General features: G+C 44.6%; 1 protein-coding gene across 1 annotated transcript in view; it reads left to right on the forward strand.

The window, feature by feature from the left end:
• Nucleotides 1–4,269: 4,269 nt before the first annotated feature.
• LOC311246414 (protein spire homolog 1-like) overlaps nt 4,270–20,264 on the forward strand; it is a gene marked incomplete at both ends in the record, with an annotated part of 110,340 nt that continues 94,345 nt past the window's right edge. The window contains 2 exons of the mRNA XM_084336571.1: nt 4,270–4,633; nt 16,165–16,193. Of these exons, the coding sequence (XP_084192697.1) occupies nt 4,270–4,633; nt 16,165–16,193 (393 nt within the window). The remainder of the gene's footprint in view (nt 4,634–16,164; nt 16,194–20,264) is intronic.

Genomic DNA, 20,264 nt, shown 5'->3' on the forward strand with positions numbered 1-20,264 from the left:
TTCCCTCGTGAGAGCCACCTTGCCTCGCTGTGAAACAGCACTGCAGAATGGTCAGCTCCCATCTCCTCACACAGCGCAGAGAACAGGCGCGCTTTCAGGGGTCGGGTTTTGATGAAATTTACCACGTTTATAACTTCTGTCAAAACCTCATTCAGCTCAGGGCTAAGCTGTATTGACGCTAGCGCCTCTCTGTGAATTTACAGTGCGTCCATTGCGAGTTTGGCGAGACCCCCTTGATGAGCGCCTGTAGCCCCCTCCTTTTCCCTGCCATGGCCTGCGCACCGTCAGAGCAAAAGCCCACACAGTTCTCCCATTTCAGTCCATGTTCTGTCAGGTAACTGTCAATAATTTTGAAGAGCTCATCAGCTGTCGCTCTGTTTTTGACATATTTGCAAAACAGCAGATCTTCACTCATTGACTGGGAATTTACAAAGCGAACATAGGAAATAAGCAAACAGTCTTTATTGCTGTCAGTCTTTGACAAGGCAACACGCATGTCATCCTCAAGGCTCAACTTGGCCCTATATTTTGTTTTCAGAGCTGTCATGGATGAAAAGCCAGCTTCACACAATATATGTGGTGCTGAATGGTATCAACACCTTAACTGCTGCATCATGAGATACTTGGTACTCAGAACCACACTCTGAAACTAGCTCTCCAGGTGGTATCAGATGAGATTTCAATGAGTTCTTCCAAGAGTTTGGATGGAGATGTGTCAGGAAGCTTTGTCTCAATGTTGTCTGTAAAGTTTTTATCCAGAGTAACTTGGTGATCCTTTTCTGTGTTTTATTAAATAATGATTTTCAGATTTTGAGAAATGGTCAAACTTATCCAAATATGGTATTTTCATGGAGAACAGTGCAGCTGCAACATATAGCACTTTAGTTATAATTTTCTGTAATCCAAAAAAAAAATATATATATATATATATATATATATTTTTTTTTTTTAAATCTCAAGGCCCCCCCTGTTATGCCTCTGCGCCCCCCCTGGTTTGGGCGAGGCTAACAGAAAAGTGTGTCTTGCCTCTCATGTGGGCACTTCGGGTACATTTTTTAATATGTAATGTACTTATTTGTGATACATATTACAAATGTATTACAAATAGGTAAAATAATACATAAAGTACACATTGTACATTTTCGATACAATACGTAAATATACTACGTATGGCTATAACATGTACAATAGTTAGTACTTTATTTACATATTTTAAGCGAGATGGGGCTGGTAGTTTACTGTGCGTCTAGTCTAGTGTGAGTGTTTTATTGATGTGATGTAATGAAGTGGTGTCTCTTTACCCCCTCCAGACGCTGTGTCAGAGAACTGTCTAGACCAGGACAACGTAGACGACACCCTGTTAATGTAACCGGTACTACTCTGAACATGCCATGAGTGGGAGTCGAACCCCGGGCGTCCGCACCGCGGGCGACATCACAGACCTCTGTACCAAGAGAGGAATTCCCCTCTAAGCACTCAGTCTGGATGCCTCAGGGGAGTGAGTTTTACTTCCTGGTACCGCTACCGTGCCTCAGCCACTTCTCAACGTCGGAAGTTCTTCGTGACTGGGCTTCGCGGTACCATCCGTTACATTAACACTGATAGACCGGAACATAGACGACACCCTGTTAACACTGATAGACCGGAACATAGACGACACCATGTTAACACTGATAGACCAGAACATAGACGACACCCTGTTAACACTGATAGACCAGAACATAGACGACACCCTGTTAACACTGATAGACCAGAACGTAGACGACACCCTGTTAACACTGATAGAATGTTCATCCTGCTTTGTTCCTGTTAAAATACTGATATAATGTTCATCCTGCTTTGTTCCTGTTAAAATACTGATATAATGTTAATCCTGCTTTGTTCCTGTTAAAATACTGATAGAATGTTCATCCTGCTTTGTTCCTGTTAAAATACTGATAGAATGTTCATCCTGCTTTGTTCCTGTTAAAATACTGATAGAATGTTTATCCTGCCTTGTTCCTGTTAACACTGATATAATGTGCATCCTGCTCAGTTCCTGTTAACACTGATAGAATGCTCATCCTTCTTCCTGTTAATACTAATAGAATGGTCATCCCGCTCACGTCAACATCCAGTTAATACTGATATAAAAACCGTATTGTCTTTCTATTACCCTGTCCATACCTGTACCCCCCCCCCCCCCCCATGCTGCTATGACACCTGAATTTCCCCCAAGGGGATCAATAAAGGGATATTTTATCTTTTCTTATCATTTCTTATCTTTTCCAAGCTCTGTGCACTATGGGTCTCTCTTCCTCAAGAGGCGAACACTCAATTGTGGATGCTGGTGCTACGCAGACCGGGTATCTGGGAACACTGTGCCATGACAAAAGTTACACCCTTATTGGTTTTATGTGTCATCATATTTGGGAGGGAGAATGGCCACTGATTTAAATAGGAGGCAAAGAAAGAAAATGCAATTTATATCAATAGGCTGCTATATAATCCTTTTTTCACCCCTGGTACCAGCCCATAGTAACGCTATTCTCATGACGAGGAAGAGACATTTTCTGCCATACAATATGGCGCAATGCCACACATTATATAATCACAATTAATAAATATGTATTTACGCCTACAGAATTTTGGACTAAACCAAGTTGTTCTTTATTTATTGTGCCATGTAGGCATCCCGATTGAAACCGGTGATAAAATGACTAGATTTAGACTGCGAGTACAAAGCTTACATATCGTTAGCCTCATACGATAATTGCCTAAGTAATTTTTCAAGATTGTTGGAAAAGAGCCTCGGAAGTCAGTCACAAGTCACACGAGTGAGTTAGGCAGATGGGGATCTTTGAACCTAACAAGCGTTCTGATTGGCTGAGGACATAGGCACTAAGCCAGGCGATGCAGCAGTGTGAGGAGAGTACAGTTAGGCAGAAATCTCAATAATAGCAAAAAAAAATACTTAGGCAATTATCGTATGAGGCTAATGATATGCAACACTTTTTGGCAAGTGCATGTTCCTATTTGACTTTGTCTCACTAGTGCGAGTGGGGGAGAGGTGGCCTGGTCACGCCCCTGTAATAGTCTGGTCTAGTTACTATAGATCCATGGGGAACACGCTGGACTGCTGCAGAGCATGAGATGCTAACTCCCAGCAGCAGGCGGCACAAAAGATCCAGATTCACATTTTTCATTAAATAACTCATTCAGCATGAAGAAAATGTATAATTGATGATAACAAATGATCGGTCGACTGAGACCACATAGAGCGATTCATTGACTAAGGGGCTAGCAGCCCTACAGTTCGCTGACATTTAAAATGATTTTAGGATCATGCCTTGGATGACCACCTCTTGGTTGACCAAAGACATGATGGGCAAATACAGATCCAGAGAAGTGTTGTCCCCTGCTACAGACTAAAGATGAAACCCCTGGTAAAAGGTTACTTGTGTGAATTATACCACCAGTCAGATAGAATGAATGTGTCAGGGATTCAACCAGTAATGAGAAATATATCAGTATGTCCTGTATCAAGCTGCTTGCTAGGTACATACACTACACGGCTGGGGTTGGCCCTGGATGCTGGACTGTGATTGCCCACTGCTCCTAACTAGTCCTAACTGGTTAGAGTGGTTAAATACTGCTCCTATGGTTGGGAAGGTTAAATACTGCTCCTAACTAGTCCTAACTGGCTGGGATGGTTAAATACTGCCCCTAACTAACTAGTCCTAACTGGCTGGGATGGTTAAATACTGCCCCTAACTAGTCCTAACTGGTTGGGAAGGTTAAATACTGCTTCTAACTAGTCCTAACTGGCTGGGATGGTTAAATACTGCTTCTAACTAGTCCTAACTGGTTGGGATGGTTAAATACTGCTTCTATAGTCCTAACTAGTCTATTGAGAGAGAGAGAGAGAGAGAGAGAGAGAGAGAGAGAGAGAGAGAGAGAGAGAGAGAGAGAGAGAGAGAGAGAGAGAGAGAGAGAGAGAGAGAGAGAGTCATGTGATGGCAATGGGGGGGGGGGGAGTAAAGCAAGTGCGGCTGGTACATGACAGGCTCTCAGACCACGCGAACAAGCCACGTCATATGACTGGTACCCAAACAGAAACACTGGGGGGAGAAAGAACCCCATCATCACTGTGCTGCTGGCTGCAGCGGAGCTCGCGGCTGTCGGTGCAGCAGGAGAGGAGGAGGAGAGAGCGCGTCGACGCCTCCAGGCTCACCTCGCGGACTTCACCCTCGTCTTCTGTTCCCGACTCTTTGTTGAGATAATGAAAGGATGGCGACACCGCGAGACGCGGACTACTACGACGACGGAAAGCTTGTCCTCCAGCGAGACGCCGCGGCGCCGCATCCCGGGCGGGCGAGGATGGAGGGCGGAGGAGGAGGAGGAGGAGAGGACCTGTCCCTGGAGGAGATACTGATGCTTTACAGCCAGCCGATCAACGAGGAGCAGGCCTGGGCGGTGTGTTACCAGTGCTGCGTGACGCTGGCGAAGGGACAGCGGAGGAGGACTTCCAGCGCCGCCGCCGCACCTGCGTCAGCAGCGACCGACAGGAGGATAGAAGGACCGGCGGACGTGAGGATCCAGAGAGACGGAGTGGTGATGGTGAGGGTGCAACACCACCAGGGCTGTAGTGCAGGTAAAACACTCTTATATAACACTGATCTATATAGACCAGGCCGGCTGGACACTGTTGGGATTTCATTGAATTGTCTATGTGAGATCATCATTCATAAATACAAGAAAAATCTCCCCACACGTCATAATAATGTGTATTTCATTTTCATTTTTAAAAACTCGAAAGGCAACTGAGGTTTCCCTCATTCACACAGTCACGTCGAGTGTTTCGTCAGTAGTCAGTGATGACATGTATGATTAATAATTCACCGCTCCATAATCTGCAGTTAAATAGTGTTGATTTTGTGTATTAACCATTAGATGATATGTGTGTGTATACACAGACACACACACATGACACAGCCACTGGCCAAGGTGCTGCTAACATCCCTGGGCTGCATGATAAACAAAGGAATTCATTCTCTCTGAGACCAGAGACCCCACGCTGCCCTGATCCATAACAGACTACTGCTAGTTAGTACCTTCAACTGATAACTCTGACTGTGTTTATTTATAACCTAAATGTTAGATGTTGTTTTTGTAGCTATATGTTCAATGTGCGTACGGTAATGATGTTGTGGTCTGATGTTATATGCACAGCCATGTAGTATATTCTGAAGCCTGTGTGATTAGACCCTGGGTGTTGTGTGGACGTTGATCATAACAAGGGGTGGTGTGTGTGTGTCTGTGTGTGTGTGTGTGTGTGTGTGTGCGTGTGTGTGTGTGTGTGTGTGTGTGTGTGTGTGTGTGTGTGTGTGTGTGTGTGTGTGTGTGTGTGTGTGTGTGTGTGTGTGTGTGTGTGTGTGTGTGTGAGAGTGTGAATGATGTGTGTGTCCTGTGTGGACTGGAGGTCTTTATCTTTCTAGAACAAAGGCCCCTTCCTCCTCACAGTAACACCTCCATCATGGCCTCTGACCCTCATCCAGCTGCTCTACACGCTGCCATATGCGTCTGACAATTACACCTGTCATCTAGAGATGAATTGTTTTGCACCCTGCACCCCCCTCAACCAAGTGAAGATGATCAGGGAAGCAAGTATAGGGTCATTGCTCAGATCTGATTGGCTGTTCACATTATTATTATTATTATTATTATTATTATTATTATTATTATTATTATTATTATTATTATTATTATTATTATTATTATTATTATTATTATTATATATATTTTTAAATGGGGCCAATATCAGATTCCAGTGTGAACTGGAAGAAATCAGAGCTGTGCTGATTCAGGACCACATAATGAAAGTGGCCCAAATCAGAATTGAAAAGATCAGATTCCATGTGATCTGTGCTGTTCACACTGTCATGAAAGAACCAGATCTCAAATCAGATTTGGGCCACCTCCGCCTGCAGTGTGAACGAGGACACCCATGCAGGGAGCCAGCACCTGCTATTGAATGGAAGTCTAGCACAAATGAATGGCAGCCGATACGGACAACTAGCATAGCTTAAAACTCTGGGAGAGGTGGCCAACAGCTACTGTAGGCTAGCTGGTCCGTATCCGCTTCCACTAAACTAGGCTAGTTTACAGCCAGATAGCTTTCTACTGAACGGACAGAGAGGAAATTGGTATCTATCTTCTTATCTATTGTCGAACAAATCCTCTCATCCAATCTTGTTTCCTCTCTTTCTTCTATAACTATCATGTATGAAAGGTGCTTTATAAATAAATACTTACTTACTTACTTACTTACCTCAACCTCACGCCCAGTCTTTCAATATTCATTCATTCATGATTCATTTATTTATTAATTTATTCAATAATAATCTGTTACTATATTGAGTGCAATAAAAGCAACATACATTCTGAGCTGTTTATTTTAAACGTATCAAATGGGTGTCTTGTGTACTAATGTGTATCAAATTGGGGGTATTTGACACTATAAAGGTTGAGAACCACTGCCTTAAATCACCAGTAGATGTTTGGTTCTCATGCGGGAGACCTGGGCTGTAATCCAGGCATGACTGGGATTCAAACCCATGCTGTTCCTAGCCAAGTCTACTCTGTAACACAGTCAGCTGGTGACCATGTCATGTCCTGTGAAATGTGATGTTTGCTCAAAGCAGGGTGTGCCTGTTAGTGTAAATGAACCTGAACACGGTTAAGGTGTTAAACAGAGACATGGCACGTCTCCTGTGGTGCTATTTAATTATGTCCTTTACTGAAGAGTAGTGCAGGGCAGACTGACTGACTGACTGACTGACTGACTGACTGACTGACTGACTGACTGACTGACTGACTGACTGACTGACTGACTGACTGACTGACTGACTGACTGACTGACTGACTGACTGACTGACTGACTGACTGACTGACTGACTGACTGACAGACTGACTGGCTGGTTGACTGACTGGCTGGCTGGCTGACTGACTGACTGACTGACTGACTGACTGACTGACTGACTGACTGACTGACTGACTGACTGACTGACTGACTGACTGACTGACTGACTGACTGACTGACTGACTGGTTGACTGGCTGACTGACTGACTGACTGACTGACTGACTGACTGACTGGCTGGTTGACTGACTGGCTGGCTGACTGACTGACTGGCTGACTGATTGACTGACTGGCTGGCTGACTGACTGACTGATTGACTGGTTGGCTGACTGGCTGGCTGACTGGCTGAATGGCTGGCTGAATGGCTGGTTGACTGACAAATTGACAAACAAACTGATACATTCTCCCAATTTCATTCTGTAATGACTATCTAAGGACCCACTGAGTGTAATCTTTACTCAGTTACTGCATACACACGCACGCACGCATGCACGCACGCACGCACACGCACACACACACACACACACACACACACACACACACACACACACACACACACACACACACACACACACACACACACACACACACACACACACACACACTCACACCTTGCAGTGCTGCTGAGTAATGGTTTGGCCTCTGGTTCAATAATGTAGAGCTGTACAGTACTGTATGCTGCTCTACGCCTATTCAGCTTTTGGGGGCAGATATGAAAAGCTGAGCCATAAGATTAAAGACCCAATCAGCGATCCAAATGTAAACAAGGTGGCAGCCCCACACCAGCAGAAATAACCAATTAGAATGACGACACCATTTCATCCTCTATTTGATTGACTGAGCTCTTGATACAAGGACTAACACTAGACAACAGGCAGACACGATGTTTAGATTGTATTCACTATATTTTGTGGCTGTAAATGGTTTGTTTACGTTGTAAACATTTGTAAACAGTGGAGTAGAACAGTTGTAGCCTATTATTCTGATTCACAAAGGGTTAAGAAACAAAATAGCGTGTCATCCATTTTCAGATTTAACTCTTCAAGTGCGTATGTGAACATACTGTACGTCGACATGGTGAGGAAAGGCACATACCGGGGCTTTAACCCTTGTGTTCTGTATGAATCTATACGGGCAGAATGATTGGCTTATTTTTAGAAGCATAGAAGCAGCAGTTAAGTGGGGGAGGAGGGAGGAGAGCCAGGAACATGGCAGCTTCTCTCTGACATGCTGTTGCCTGGTTGGTGACTCACTGGTCTGTTGCTACCGAGTATTGACGTTGTAATTACAGTCAGAGTAGTTTGCACTAGTAGTTTGCACTACAGAACTATCAGTGTTCCACATTCAAGTTGTGAAATCTCAATTGGCTTTTTTACCGATACCGATATACCGATATTGTCCAACTCTTAATTTCCGATACCGATATCAACCGATATCAACCGATACCGATATATGCAGGGTCGTCCCCCCCCCCCCCCCCCCCCAAAATGGAATAATTTCAGGTAATTAACATTACATATCTCTTGTTGTGGAATTAACACAACATTATGCATACTTTTGACAATAAATAAAATCAGAATTTGTTCTTACTTGCTTGCCTGGGTAAATAAAGGTTATAGAAATGTAAAAATAAATATATATATAATTCTTTTTGAAAACCGATACCGATAATTTCCGATTTCACATTTTAATGCCGATATCGGCCGCTAATATCGGTGGGCCGATAATATCGGACATCCCTACATTGTATAAATAGTAAATGGACTGCATTTATATAACAGCTTTTATTCAAAGAGCTTTACAACTTGTGCCTCTCATTCATCCATTCACTCACACACTCACACACTCACACACCGGCCGGTGGAGGCGACCAGGCGAGGGGCCGACCCGCTCGTCGGGAGCAGTCTCGCTCCAGGACACTTCAACACGCTGTGGGGAGGAGCCGGAATCAAACTGGGAGCCTTCTGATTAGATTAGATTCAAATGTATTGTCATCATACAGCACAAGTACAGTACAACGGAAATAAGTTTGGCAGCCATCCAACCAGAGAATGTAACAGTAAAGTGCAATAGTAATATACAATGTTCAGGTGATTTAACTGGGTATAAAATATATAAATTAGTACTACTGAGTAATAGTGCTAATCAGATGTATGTACAGAGTTGTAATATTAATGTACAGTGACACAGGTATAAAGACACTATGGTAATAATAAGTCATACTAGTCAGCAGCAAGAGTAGGTAAGGGATATGTACAGATATAGATATACTAGTATCTACAGATATGTAAAAAGATAATATACATTTATATCCCCGTCACACGTTGTCAGGTTGTCGTCATGTCGTCAGCAGTTTGGGGAAAGTGTTTGATAAGTGTGTGTTTTCAGTTTTCACACAAACTGATTCCTCTGTCAGGAGGATTCAACGCTCTGCTGCTCCCAGCTCATCTGAACCTCTCATCTGGGTTCCTCTGGTGTCCCCTGCTGGGTTCCTCTGGTGTCCCCTGCTGGGTTCCTCTGGTGTCCCCTGCTGGGTTCCTCTGTTGTCCCCTGCTGGGTTCCCCTGGTGTCCCCTGCTGAGTTCCTCTGGTGTCCCCTGCTGGGTTCCTCTGGTGTCCCCTGCTGGGTTCCTCTGGTGTCCCCTGCTGGGTTCCTCTGGTGTCCCCTGCTGGGTTCCTCTCCACCCCACCTACCAACCTCCTCCAATGTACAGTTTCTTCGTCAAATGTATATACTCTCTTTTTTAGACTCTTCTTGTATCACAAACAGTACTGTATTTGTAAATCTGGTATGTCATAAATGTATAGATGTAGCAGGACCATCGTCATATCATCGACCATCGTATGTCATATATGTTATGATGAATTGAAAATGGGGGACCCTGATATAAACAAGACGAAAGTCTTTCTCTGGTCTGCATCCCCTTAACAATTGTGTGTATTGAGCTGTACTGTATTGTACCCATTCTGCAATCTGTTAATAAAAATGTCAATCAATCAATGTGGAAACTGAAGGATGTTCATTAATGTGCATTGTCCCTGGGTAAAAAATAAACAAACAAACAAATTTAAGAAAAAGACTGTGCACCAAAAAACACGATTCGCTCATAAGAATGACTGAATATTAAAACATTTAAACTAAAGATTCAATGTTTCACGTCACTGAAATACTCCTTGTGGAATTCACACGTCTATGTCTGATTACAGTGCATTAATATGAAATACTTCAGTACTTTTACTGAAGTAGAATTTTGACTGGAGAACGTTTGGCCACAAGTCTTATTCTACTTGTGTATTTATGTCTGGTCCTCCGCTGGTCTCCAGGATCCATCAGTCAACAGGCTCTCTCTCCAGATCCTATTGGTCTGTGATGTACTGTGTGTCACGGCTCCTCCGAGTCGCTGCCTCACGTCGGAATCCATCATGTGAAGCACGATGGTCCTCGTTAACCTGGCAAACAAAAGCAATGTGTTGGTGCGACGGTGTAGACAGTGACGAATCGACACCTTTTCATGCTTCCAAATTCCCCACCGTTAAAGGATATTATACAGGTGTAGAACAACATGTCTGACCTGCTGAGCTGCTACAGTCAGATACAGGTGTAGAACAACACCGTCTGACCTGCTGAGCGGCTACAGTCAGATACAGGTGTAGAACAACACCGTCTGACCTGCTGAGCGGCTACAGTCAGATACAGGTGTAGAACAACACCGTCTGACCTGAGCGGCTACAGTCAGATACAGGTGTAGAACAACACTGTCTGACCTGAGCGGCTACAGTCAGATACAGGTGTAGAACAACACCGCCTGACCTGAGCTGCTACAGTCAGATACAGGTGTAGAACAACACCGTCTGACCTGAGCTGCTACAGTCAGATACAGGTGTAGAACAACACTGTCTGACCTGAGCTGCTACAGTCAGATACAGGTGTAGAACAACACCGTCTGACCTGCTGAGCGGCTACAGTCAGATACAGGTGTAGAACAACACCGTCTGACCTGCTGAGCGGCTACAGTCAGATACAGGTGTAGAACAACACCGTCTGACCTGAGCGGCTACAGTCAGATACAGGTGTAGAACAACACTGTCTGACCTGAGCGGCTACAGTCAGATACAGGTGTAGAACAACACCGCCTGACCTGAGCTGCTACAGTCAGATACAGGTGTAGAACAACACCGTCTGACCTGAGCTGCTACAGTCAGATACAGGTGTAGAACAACACCGTCTGACCTGAGCGGCTACAGTCAGATACAGGTGTAGAACAACACCGTCTGACCTGAGCGGCTACAGTCAGATACAGGTGTAGAACAACACCGTCTGACCTGAGCGGCTACAGTCAGATACAGGTGTAGAACAACACCGTCTGACCTGAGCGGCTACAATGTGATGCGCTCATGCCAAGCTGTAGTCACGGGATTCCATTGGATATTGTATGACGTTTCAGTACAATACCACCGTTTGTTGAGAAGGGCATATTTTAACAGACTGCTTGGTCATGTTACTGAAGTCAAAGCTGTTTATGAGGATAGTGCGGCCTGGAGATAAGCGAATTGTGGTTTTGAATGAAGGGTATTGAGGTACTATTGCTGGGAGAGCGTCGTCGTTAGCAGTCACATGCCACACTAGAGGTCAGGGGTCGCTAAGCTTTTTTTTAACAAGAGCTACTTAAAAAAAAAATAATATGAGCTACTCATTATATTCTCCTTTTCTATGGGTTAAATACATCATCTAAAAAGCAAATGGATTCGATGTAACAGTTGTCTACTGACAGTTTTAGATTTGAGCAGACTGTAATATGGCTTATTCATACTTATTTTGCCTCCAGTTGTGGGGCTAGTTTGAATGTTGCTCTCTGCTGATTTGTATGAACCAATCATGGAACGAGATGAATACCTACCAATGAACACTCCTGATTGAATAGTAGCAAAGTGGGTATTTTGAGTGGGCAAAATTTACAAATCACAACCTATCAAACGGCTTGATGTCTACCTTCCAACTTGTGATGTAAGATTTCAGAGAAGGCTTGGTGAGCTACTCAGGAGCAGGTGTCAGAGAAGGCTTGGTGAGCTACTCAGGAGCAGGTGTGGAGCTACTGGCAACATATCAGCTACTCGTTGGAGACAACTGGTATAGATGGTCAAGTGTTGAAGGTGGTTTAATACACTACTAATTACTCTGTTCAAGTCTGTTGGCTTTATCATTTTTTAATTAAATTACATTTGTAGGACCTGTTTAGGACCCAAAACCCAAAGTTTCAGACTTGTGGCTTGCTTGAGACTTGCAACTTACTATGACGTGGTCCCACATCTGTCAGAATAATAACATACTGAAGGTATGATACATAGGGCCTACCTATAGGTCAGAATCATAACATACTGAAGGTATGATACATAGGGCCTACCTATAGGTCAGAATCATAACATACTGAAGGTATGATACATAGGACCTACCAATAGGTCAGAAATCATAATAATCAAGATAATAAGGATTCTTTACCTGCTTTTCTTTAAAATGACTTAAAGGTGACATGCATTATAAATGGCTTTTTTCAGTGTCTAGCATTGTATTATAGTAATAGTAGTTAGTATCAATGTGTCTGTGTCTCTAAATACCATATTGGCGGATTGCTCTCATTCAGCTCAGACCATTTCCTGCTCGATTTAATTAGGTCATTCTGATTTGACTCGCATCGTGACGTAACGAGGCGAGGATGGAGCGGATAGTGATCCGATTGGCTCTGTGGTTGTAGCGCATAGTGTAACCCGACACTCCATCAAACGGGGTTTGACAGAGAGCGAGCGAGAGAGAGAGAGGGAGAAACAGATACACCCTTGCGACAGAGCACACATACACACACGTGTGTCGCGCTGTCGTCTCTCTGTCTGTCTCTCTCTCTCCCCCTCTATCACTTCCTCAAACGGGAGAGGGAGAGAGAGAGAGACAGACAGAGAGACGACAGCGCGACGCGCGTGTGTGTATGTGTGCTCTGTCGCGAGGGTGTATCTGTTTCTCCCTCTCTCTCTCGCTCACTCTCTGTCAAACCCCGTTTGATGAAGTGTCGGGTTTGTTTACACAGTGCTCTGTGTCTCTCTCTCTCTCTCTCTCTCTCTCTCTCTCTCTCTCTCTCTCTCTCTCTCTCTCTCTCTCTCTCTCTCTGTCTGCCACTCGCAGACTGTGTGGATGACTGTCACTCAAAGAAAAATGTGGCTTTTGAGTACTTGATTAGAAATATAAAACAATGAATTTTTTTTTAATAAAACCTTACAGAGGTGTTCCATAGACTCACAGGAATTGTGTAAAGTTGCCCAAATAGTGCTAGGAATAGCAATGCATGTCCCCTTTAAGTGATTCTCCTCTAATGAATGAAGACGACTTCCTGTTCCTGTCTAAAATAGTTTGTCTTGATTGCTCTCATGGGTGCTTGTTGACCTTTTGACATGGTGGGTTGTGTCAACTTGTGTACCGTATGGATCTTCAGATACAGTAGTTGCCAAGGCGTTTGTAAGGGAATGAGCAACTCTCAAGTATATCTTCTATATTGACATATCATACAATAACAAAAGACACAGTTGGCAATTCAAATAATCCACGATGACTACTATGCATTTATGACCTTTGACCTTTGTAGTTTTGTGCATCATCATGTACACATAAGCTCTTTCAGTCATAAAGATTTTAGGGCTGTCAAATTTAGCATGATAATAATGCAAATAATAACGCAAATACCCTTTAACGCCACTCATTTTTGTGACGCATAACGCATGTTCTGTTATGATGTCCCTTTGCCTGACCCGTAGTTTAGGAATTGGCTGTAGCATGCCCCCCCTTGGTCCTACCATTCGGTACTACCACTCGGTCCATCGGTCCTACCACTCGGTCCATCGGTCCTACCTCGTGGTTCTACCACTCGGTCCATTGGTCCTACCACTCGGTCCTACCTCGTGGTTCTACCACTCGGTCCATCGGTCCTACCACTCGGTCCTACCTCGTGGTTCTACCACTCGGTCCATCGGTCCTACCACTCGGTCCTACCTTGTGGTTCTACCACTCGGTCCATCGTTTCTACCACTCGGTCCATCGGTCCTACCACTCGGTCCTACCTCGTGGTTCTACTACTCGGTCCATCGTTTCTACCACTCGGTCCATCGGTCCTACCACTCGGTCCTACCTCGTGGTTCTACCACTCGGTCCATCGGTTCTACCACTCGGTCCTACCTCGTGGTTCTACCACTCTGTCCTACCTCGTGGTTCTACCACTCGGTCCATCGGTTCTACCACTAGGTCCTACCTCGTGGTTCTACCACTCGGTCCATCGGTCCTACCACTCGGTCCTACCTCGTGGTTCTACCACTCGGTTCTACCCCTCGGTCCTACCTCGTGGTTCTACCACTCTGTCCTACCTCGTGGTTCTACCACTCGGTCCATCGGTTCTACCACTAGGTCCTACCTCGTGGTTCTACCCCTCGGTCCATCGGTTCTACCACTAGGTCCTACCTCGTGGTTCTACCCCTCGGTCCTACCTCGTGGTTCTACCACTCGGTTCTACCCCTCGGTCCTACCTTGTGGTTCTACCACTCGGTCCATCGGTTCGACCACTCGGTTCTACCCCTCGGTCCTACCTCGTGGTTCTACCACTCGGTCCATCGGTTCTACCACTCTGTCCATCGGTTCTACCACTCGGTCCTACCTCGTGGTTCTACCACTCGGTCCATCGGTTCGACCACTCGGTCCTACCTCGTGGTTCTACCACTCGGTCCTACCTCGTGGTTCTACCACTCGGTCCATCGGTTCTACCACTCGGTCCTACCTCGTGGTTCTACCACTCGGTCCTACCTCGTGGTTCTACCACTCGGTCCATCGGTTCTACCACTAGGTCCTACCTCGTGGTTCTACCACTCGGTCCATCGGTCCTACCACTCGGTTCTACCCCTCGGTCCTACCTCGTGGTTCTACCACTCGGTTCTACCCCTCGGTCCTACCTTGTGGTTCTACCACTCGGTCCATCGGTTCGACCACTCGGTTCTACCCCTCGGTCCTACCTCGTGGTTCTACCACTCGGTTCTACCCCTCGGTCCATCGGTTCGACCACTCGGTCCTACCTCGTGGTTCTACCACTCGGTCCATCGGTTCGACCACTCTGTCCATCGGTTCTACCACTCGGTCCTACCTCGTGGTTCTACCACTCGGTCCATCGGTTCGACCACTCGGTCCTACCTCGTGGTTCTACCACTCGGTCCTACCTCGTGGTTCTACCACTCGGTTCTACCCCTCGGTCCTACCTCGTGGTTCTACCACTCGGTCCATCGGTTCGACCACTCGGTCCTACCTCGTGGTTCTACCACTCGGTCCATCGGTCCTACCACTCTGTCCTACCTCGTGGTTCTACAACTCGGTCCATCGGTTCGACCACTCGGTCCTACCTCGTGGTTCTACCACTCGGTCCTATTCTCCGTTTTGTGCGATGACCACGTAGCGTAGGACGATTCTTGTGTGGATCCAGAGGTAGTGGTCATGTAACCGTCCAACTGGCCTCCAAACAGATGCTGATTTGAAATGAGGGGTAGAAGGGAGAACGTACAGGACTTGTGTATTTCTGTAAGTAGATTTTGTACATATCAGCCGCTCTAAACAGAACTTGGCATAAAACACCTTTGAGGAAAAACGACGAGTCACAAGCTTTTTTTCTCTTTCACTTTTCTGCAGACACACACTGTTCCAAAAATCAATCAACAAAAAGTTATTGGTTATGGTTATAGGTATCTTATAACCATAACCACACTGGTTATGTCAGCTTAACGATCAGATACGGAGAAACTGCTCAATGGGACGAACTGGGCAGTGCTGTTCCTCATTCCGTGTTTGTTTTCTCCGCGGCCGGGAACGTAGAAAGCCAGTCCCTGTCTCAAAATGTAGGAGAGACCCGTCCGCTTACGGAGAACCAGTGGAGTGGTGTATTGTAACTCGCAGGTGTTGCGGAGATATTGAGGAAAAACACAGAATGTGTGGCTTTCTCTCCAGACATGAGATGGTGACGACACGTTCTGAATAAACAAACAAATGGATCATGCTGCGAAATTAAGTTTGCCGTCAGAGTATATTCTCAAGCTTTGTGTCCCAAGTCCTGACATATATCTGTAAATATATCTGTAAGCATCTGTTTCCTACAGAATCGATACCTTCCACCATGTAGCCATAGCCTGTTTATTTGACCTGCTCAAACTAGATGTGCTGCTGATCGTAATAATATTCTCTTGTCTCTCCACAGATAAATACAGCCCCTGCACATCAACAGAGGTAAGTAACAGCACTGCAATACTGTAATACTGCTGCATTTCACCATCAATACTGTAAATACTGCTGCATCTCATCATCAATACTGTAAATACTGCTGCATTTCACCATCAATACTGTAAATACTGCTGCATCTCATCATCAATACTGTAAATACTGCTGCATTTCACCATCAATACTGTAAATACTGCTGCATTTCACCATCAATACTGTAAATACAGCTGCATCTCATCATCAATACTGTAAATACAGCTGCCTCTCATCATCAATACTGTAAATACAGCTGCCTCTCATCATCAATACTGTAAATACAGCTGCCTCTCATCATCAATACTGTAAATACTGCTGCCTCTCATCATCAATACTGTAAATACTGCTGCCTCTCATTATCAATACTGTAAATACAGCTGCCTCTCACCATCAATACTGTAAATACAGCTGCCTCTCATCATCAATACTGTAAATACTGCTGCCTCTCATTATCAATACTGTAAATACAGCTGCCTCTCATCATCAATACTGTAAATACAGCTGCATCTCATCATCAATACTGTAAATACAGCTGCCTCTCACCATCAATACTGTAAATACAGCTGCATCTCATCATCAATACTGTAAATACTGCTGCCTCTCATCATCAATACTGTAAATACAGCTGCATCTCACCATCAATACTGTAAATACAGCTGCCTCTCATCATCAATACTGTAAATACAGCTGCCTCTCATCATCAATACTGTAAATACAGCTGCCTCTCATCATCAATACTGTAAATACAGCTGCCTCTCATCATCAATACTGTAAATACAGCTGCCTCTCATTAATACTGTAAATACTGCTGCATCTCACCATCAATACTGTATACAGCTGCCTCTCAGGGGGGAAATGGCTTTAGCTGACTTAATTATTTTTGAATATTTCAGCTGATGAAGTGCAACATTTATTATCATCAACTGTCCAGGTAGTTTTTATAGTGTAACGTTTGGCTACTTAAAACCATTGAACTTATAGAGAGATACAGACAGAGAAGAGAGAAAGAGAGCGGGTCTCAGGCTCAGCAGCCACTCTCATTTCTCACTGTCTCTGCAAAAAATGTACTCTATTCAGAGGACTATTCCACTGTGAGCAGCTCCAGGGTTAGTTGAACTGTTTTGGGGGCAGCTTGCTCATGTGTCTGTTGGTGGAGTGGCACTGGCTCACACTGGCTCACACTGGCTCACACTGGCTCACACTGGCTCGCACTGGCTTGCACTGGCTCACACTGGCTCACACTGGCTCACACTGGCTCACACTGGCTCACACTGGCTCACACTGGCTCGCACTGGCTCGCACTGGCTCACACTGGCTCACACTGGCTCACACTGGCTCGCACTGGCTCGCACTGGCTCACACTGGCTTGCACTGGCTCGCACTGGCTTACACCAAGCAAGGCAGCAGAAAGTTTCAACATAAAAAAGAACATCACAATAAAATACAGATAAAACATTCACGGCAAGCTCCAATTTCAGGCAAGTTATCAAACAGGCAAGTTATCAAACACAGTTGCACTGTCCGAGGGAACTGAATTGGTAGGATTTTAAAATGGCTTTAAAGGGGACATGCATTGCTATTCCTTGCACTATTTGGGAAACTTTACACAATTCCTGAGAGTCTATGGAACACATCTGTAAGGTTTTTTTTTCCAAAAAATTCATTGTTTTATATTTTTGATCAAGTACTCAAAATCAGAACAGCTTAGTTGAGTGAGGGAAGATCTCGTGAACTCGAGACTAGACTGATGAGTCAATATGATAATTAACGACACAGACCACATTGATATAATCCCCAATTGCTAGGATACAATGCTAAACACTGGAAAAGTCCATTTATAATGCATGGGACCTTTAAATTCTCCGAGGGTGACCAGTCCTGGTAATTTTAGGTTCTCCTATATCTTGTTCCAGGATGAAGGAGCAGCATATTTAAAAGCCCTTTTCCCTAATTTAGTTCTCATATAGGGAACATCCAGTTTTAGAGCAGCTTGAGAACGAAGGGCATACTTGTATTGCTTAGTGCACAGAAGCACGCTTAGGTACGAGGGAACCAGTTTAAGCAGAGCTTTGTGCACAAGAGAGAGCCATCGAGAAAATGTAGAGATGGGTAACTTGCAATGGCATATAGGGTGCAATGGTGCACTCGATTGCCACATCCCGTGACAAAGCGTAAGGCAGAATGGTACAGTATCCAGCTTTTTAAGGTACTGATCAGGTGCATACATGTAAAGTAAGTCACCATAATCGAGTAGTGTAAGAAGGTGGTCGAGATCAGGTGACTTCTCACTTTAAGTGAAAAACAGGACCTGTTTCTGAAAAAGAAGCAGAGTTTAAGCTTCAGCTTCGACACAAGTTTATCTATGTGAGATTTAAACGTAAGGTTCTCATCCACTGTAATGCCTAGATATTTGTAGGAAGCAACCCTTTCGATGTCAGTCCCTCCAGCAGTAACAAGTGTGGCAAGATCAGCTGGGAGTCTCTTCCCATTTGAGAAGAGCATACACTTTGATTTGCCAGCATTTAACACTAGCTTAAGCTGGGTAAGATTTGACTGAACAATGTCAAAGGCAGATTGCAAGAACTCCATAGTTTGCACAACACTGGGAGATGAGCAATAAATTACTGTGTCATCAGCATAGAAATGGTAAGCAAGCAGCATTAGACAGGTTGATACAAAGATCATTAACATATATGGAGAACAGTAGAGGTCCCAGTACGGAACCTTGTGGTACACCCTTAAGTACAGGGAGGAAAGAGGATGAAAAACCAGCAGACTGTACACACTGCGATCTACCTGTCAGGTAATTTGAAAACCACTCTACAGCCTGTCTAGATAAACCAGTTTTATGTAGACACTTCGATTAAATGGCATGGTCAACCGTATCAAAGGCTTTGGATAAGTCTAGGAACAGAGCTGCACAGTATTTATTGGAATCCAGTGATTCAATGACATCATTGATTACTTTAAGAGTAGCAGTGATCGTGCTGTGCTTCTTTCTGAAACCTGAGTCTAAGAAATCTTACTTATAAGCTGCTCACTTATTAGTTTTTCAAGGACTTTGGCTAAAACACACAGCTTTGAGTTTGGTCTGTAATTGTTAAGGGATGACACTGACTCGCACTGGCTCACACTGGTTCGCACTGGTTTGCACTGGCTCACACTGGCTCGCACTGGCTCACACTGGTTCGCACTGGCTCACACTGGCTCACACTGGTTCGCACTGGCTCACACTGGCTCACACTGGCTCACACTGGCTCACACTGGCTCACACTGGCTCACATACAAACAGCAAAAAGCAGTTGACACAGGGCTGAATATCTAGATGTCACAGCTTCTAAAACTGAAGGTCTGTGCTGGTCTGTGTACCTTGACAATTGCGCGTCATTGGAATTGAGATTATTTTTCTACCTGGGCGGCCAAATAGAGCCTATGTATTATAACGACCACGGATGCTAATGGCTCTGACCCTTTAGTTGATTGGTTAACACTGTCGCCTGTGGTCTGAGAAACGTGTGTTCAATTCCAGATTGCCGCCTGAATTCACTACAGTATGATAAACACTTGACCTGTACGCAGCGTGGGGAAACATCATTCAACTGTCAGCTTGTAGGATATAATCTTTACTCGCACAAGTCATGTGCTCCTAAATCATTTTTCTGGTACGCACACATCTATTTTTATTCGCAAATGCGAGTGAAACACTCACACTGTCGAGTCCTGCATTATGTTCATAAAGTTCGTATCGGCCAACATATACACCGATACCAATAGGTCTGTGATAGGCCAATATTAACCGGTCGGGCTCTAGTAAATGCTGCTGTATTTCATCACCGCCTGCCTACGATGTGGTTGGAATATATTTACCTCATCGGTCCACTGCCCCAGGAGCGGCTATGAGAGACATGATGTTTACTACAAGAGAAAACTGATCACATAGAAGGATTATGTCACAGACTATCTGCATAGATAATCTGCATCTGTGTTTTGCCAACAAGGCTTCACACAACGTGTTTCATTTGATTGGTCCACTTCATAGATGCT

The sequence above is a fragment of the Notolepis coatsorum genome, assembly GCF_963971535.1.
Source record: "Notolepis coatsorum genome assembly, chromosome: 19".
NCBI classification, from domain to species: domain Eukaryota; kingdom Metazoa; phylum Chordata; class Actinopteri; order Aulopiformes; family Paralepididae; genus Notolepis; species Notolepis coatsorum.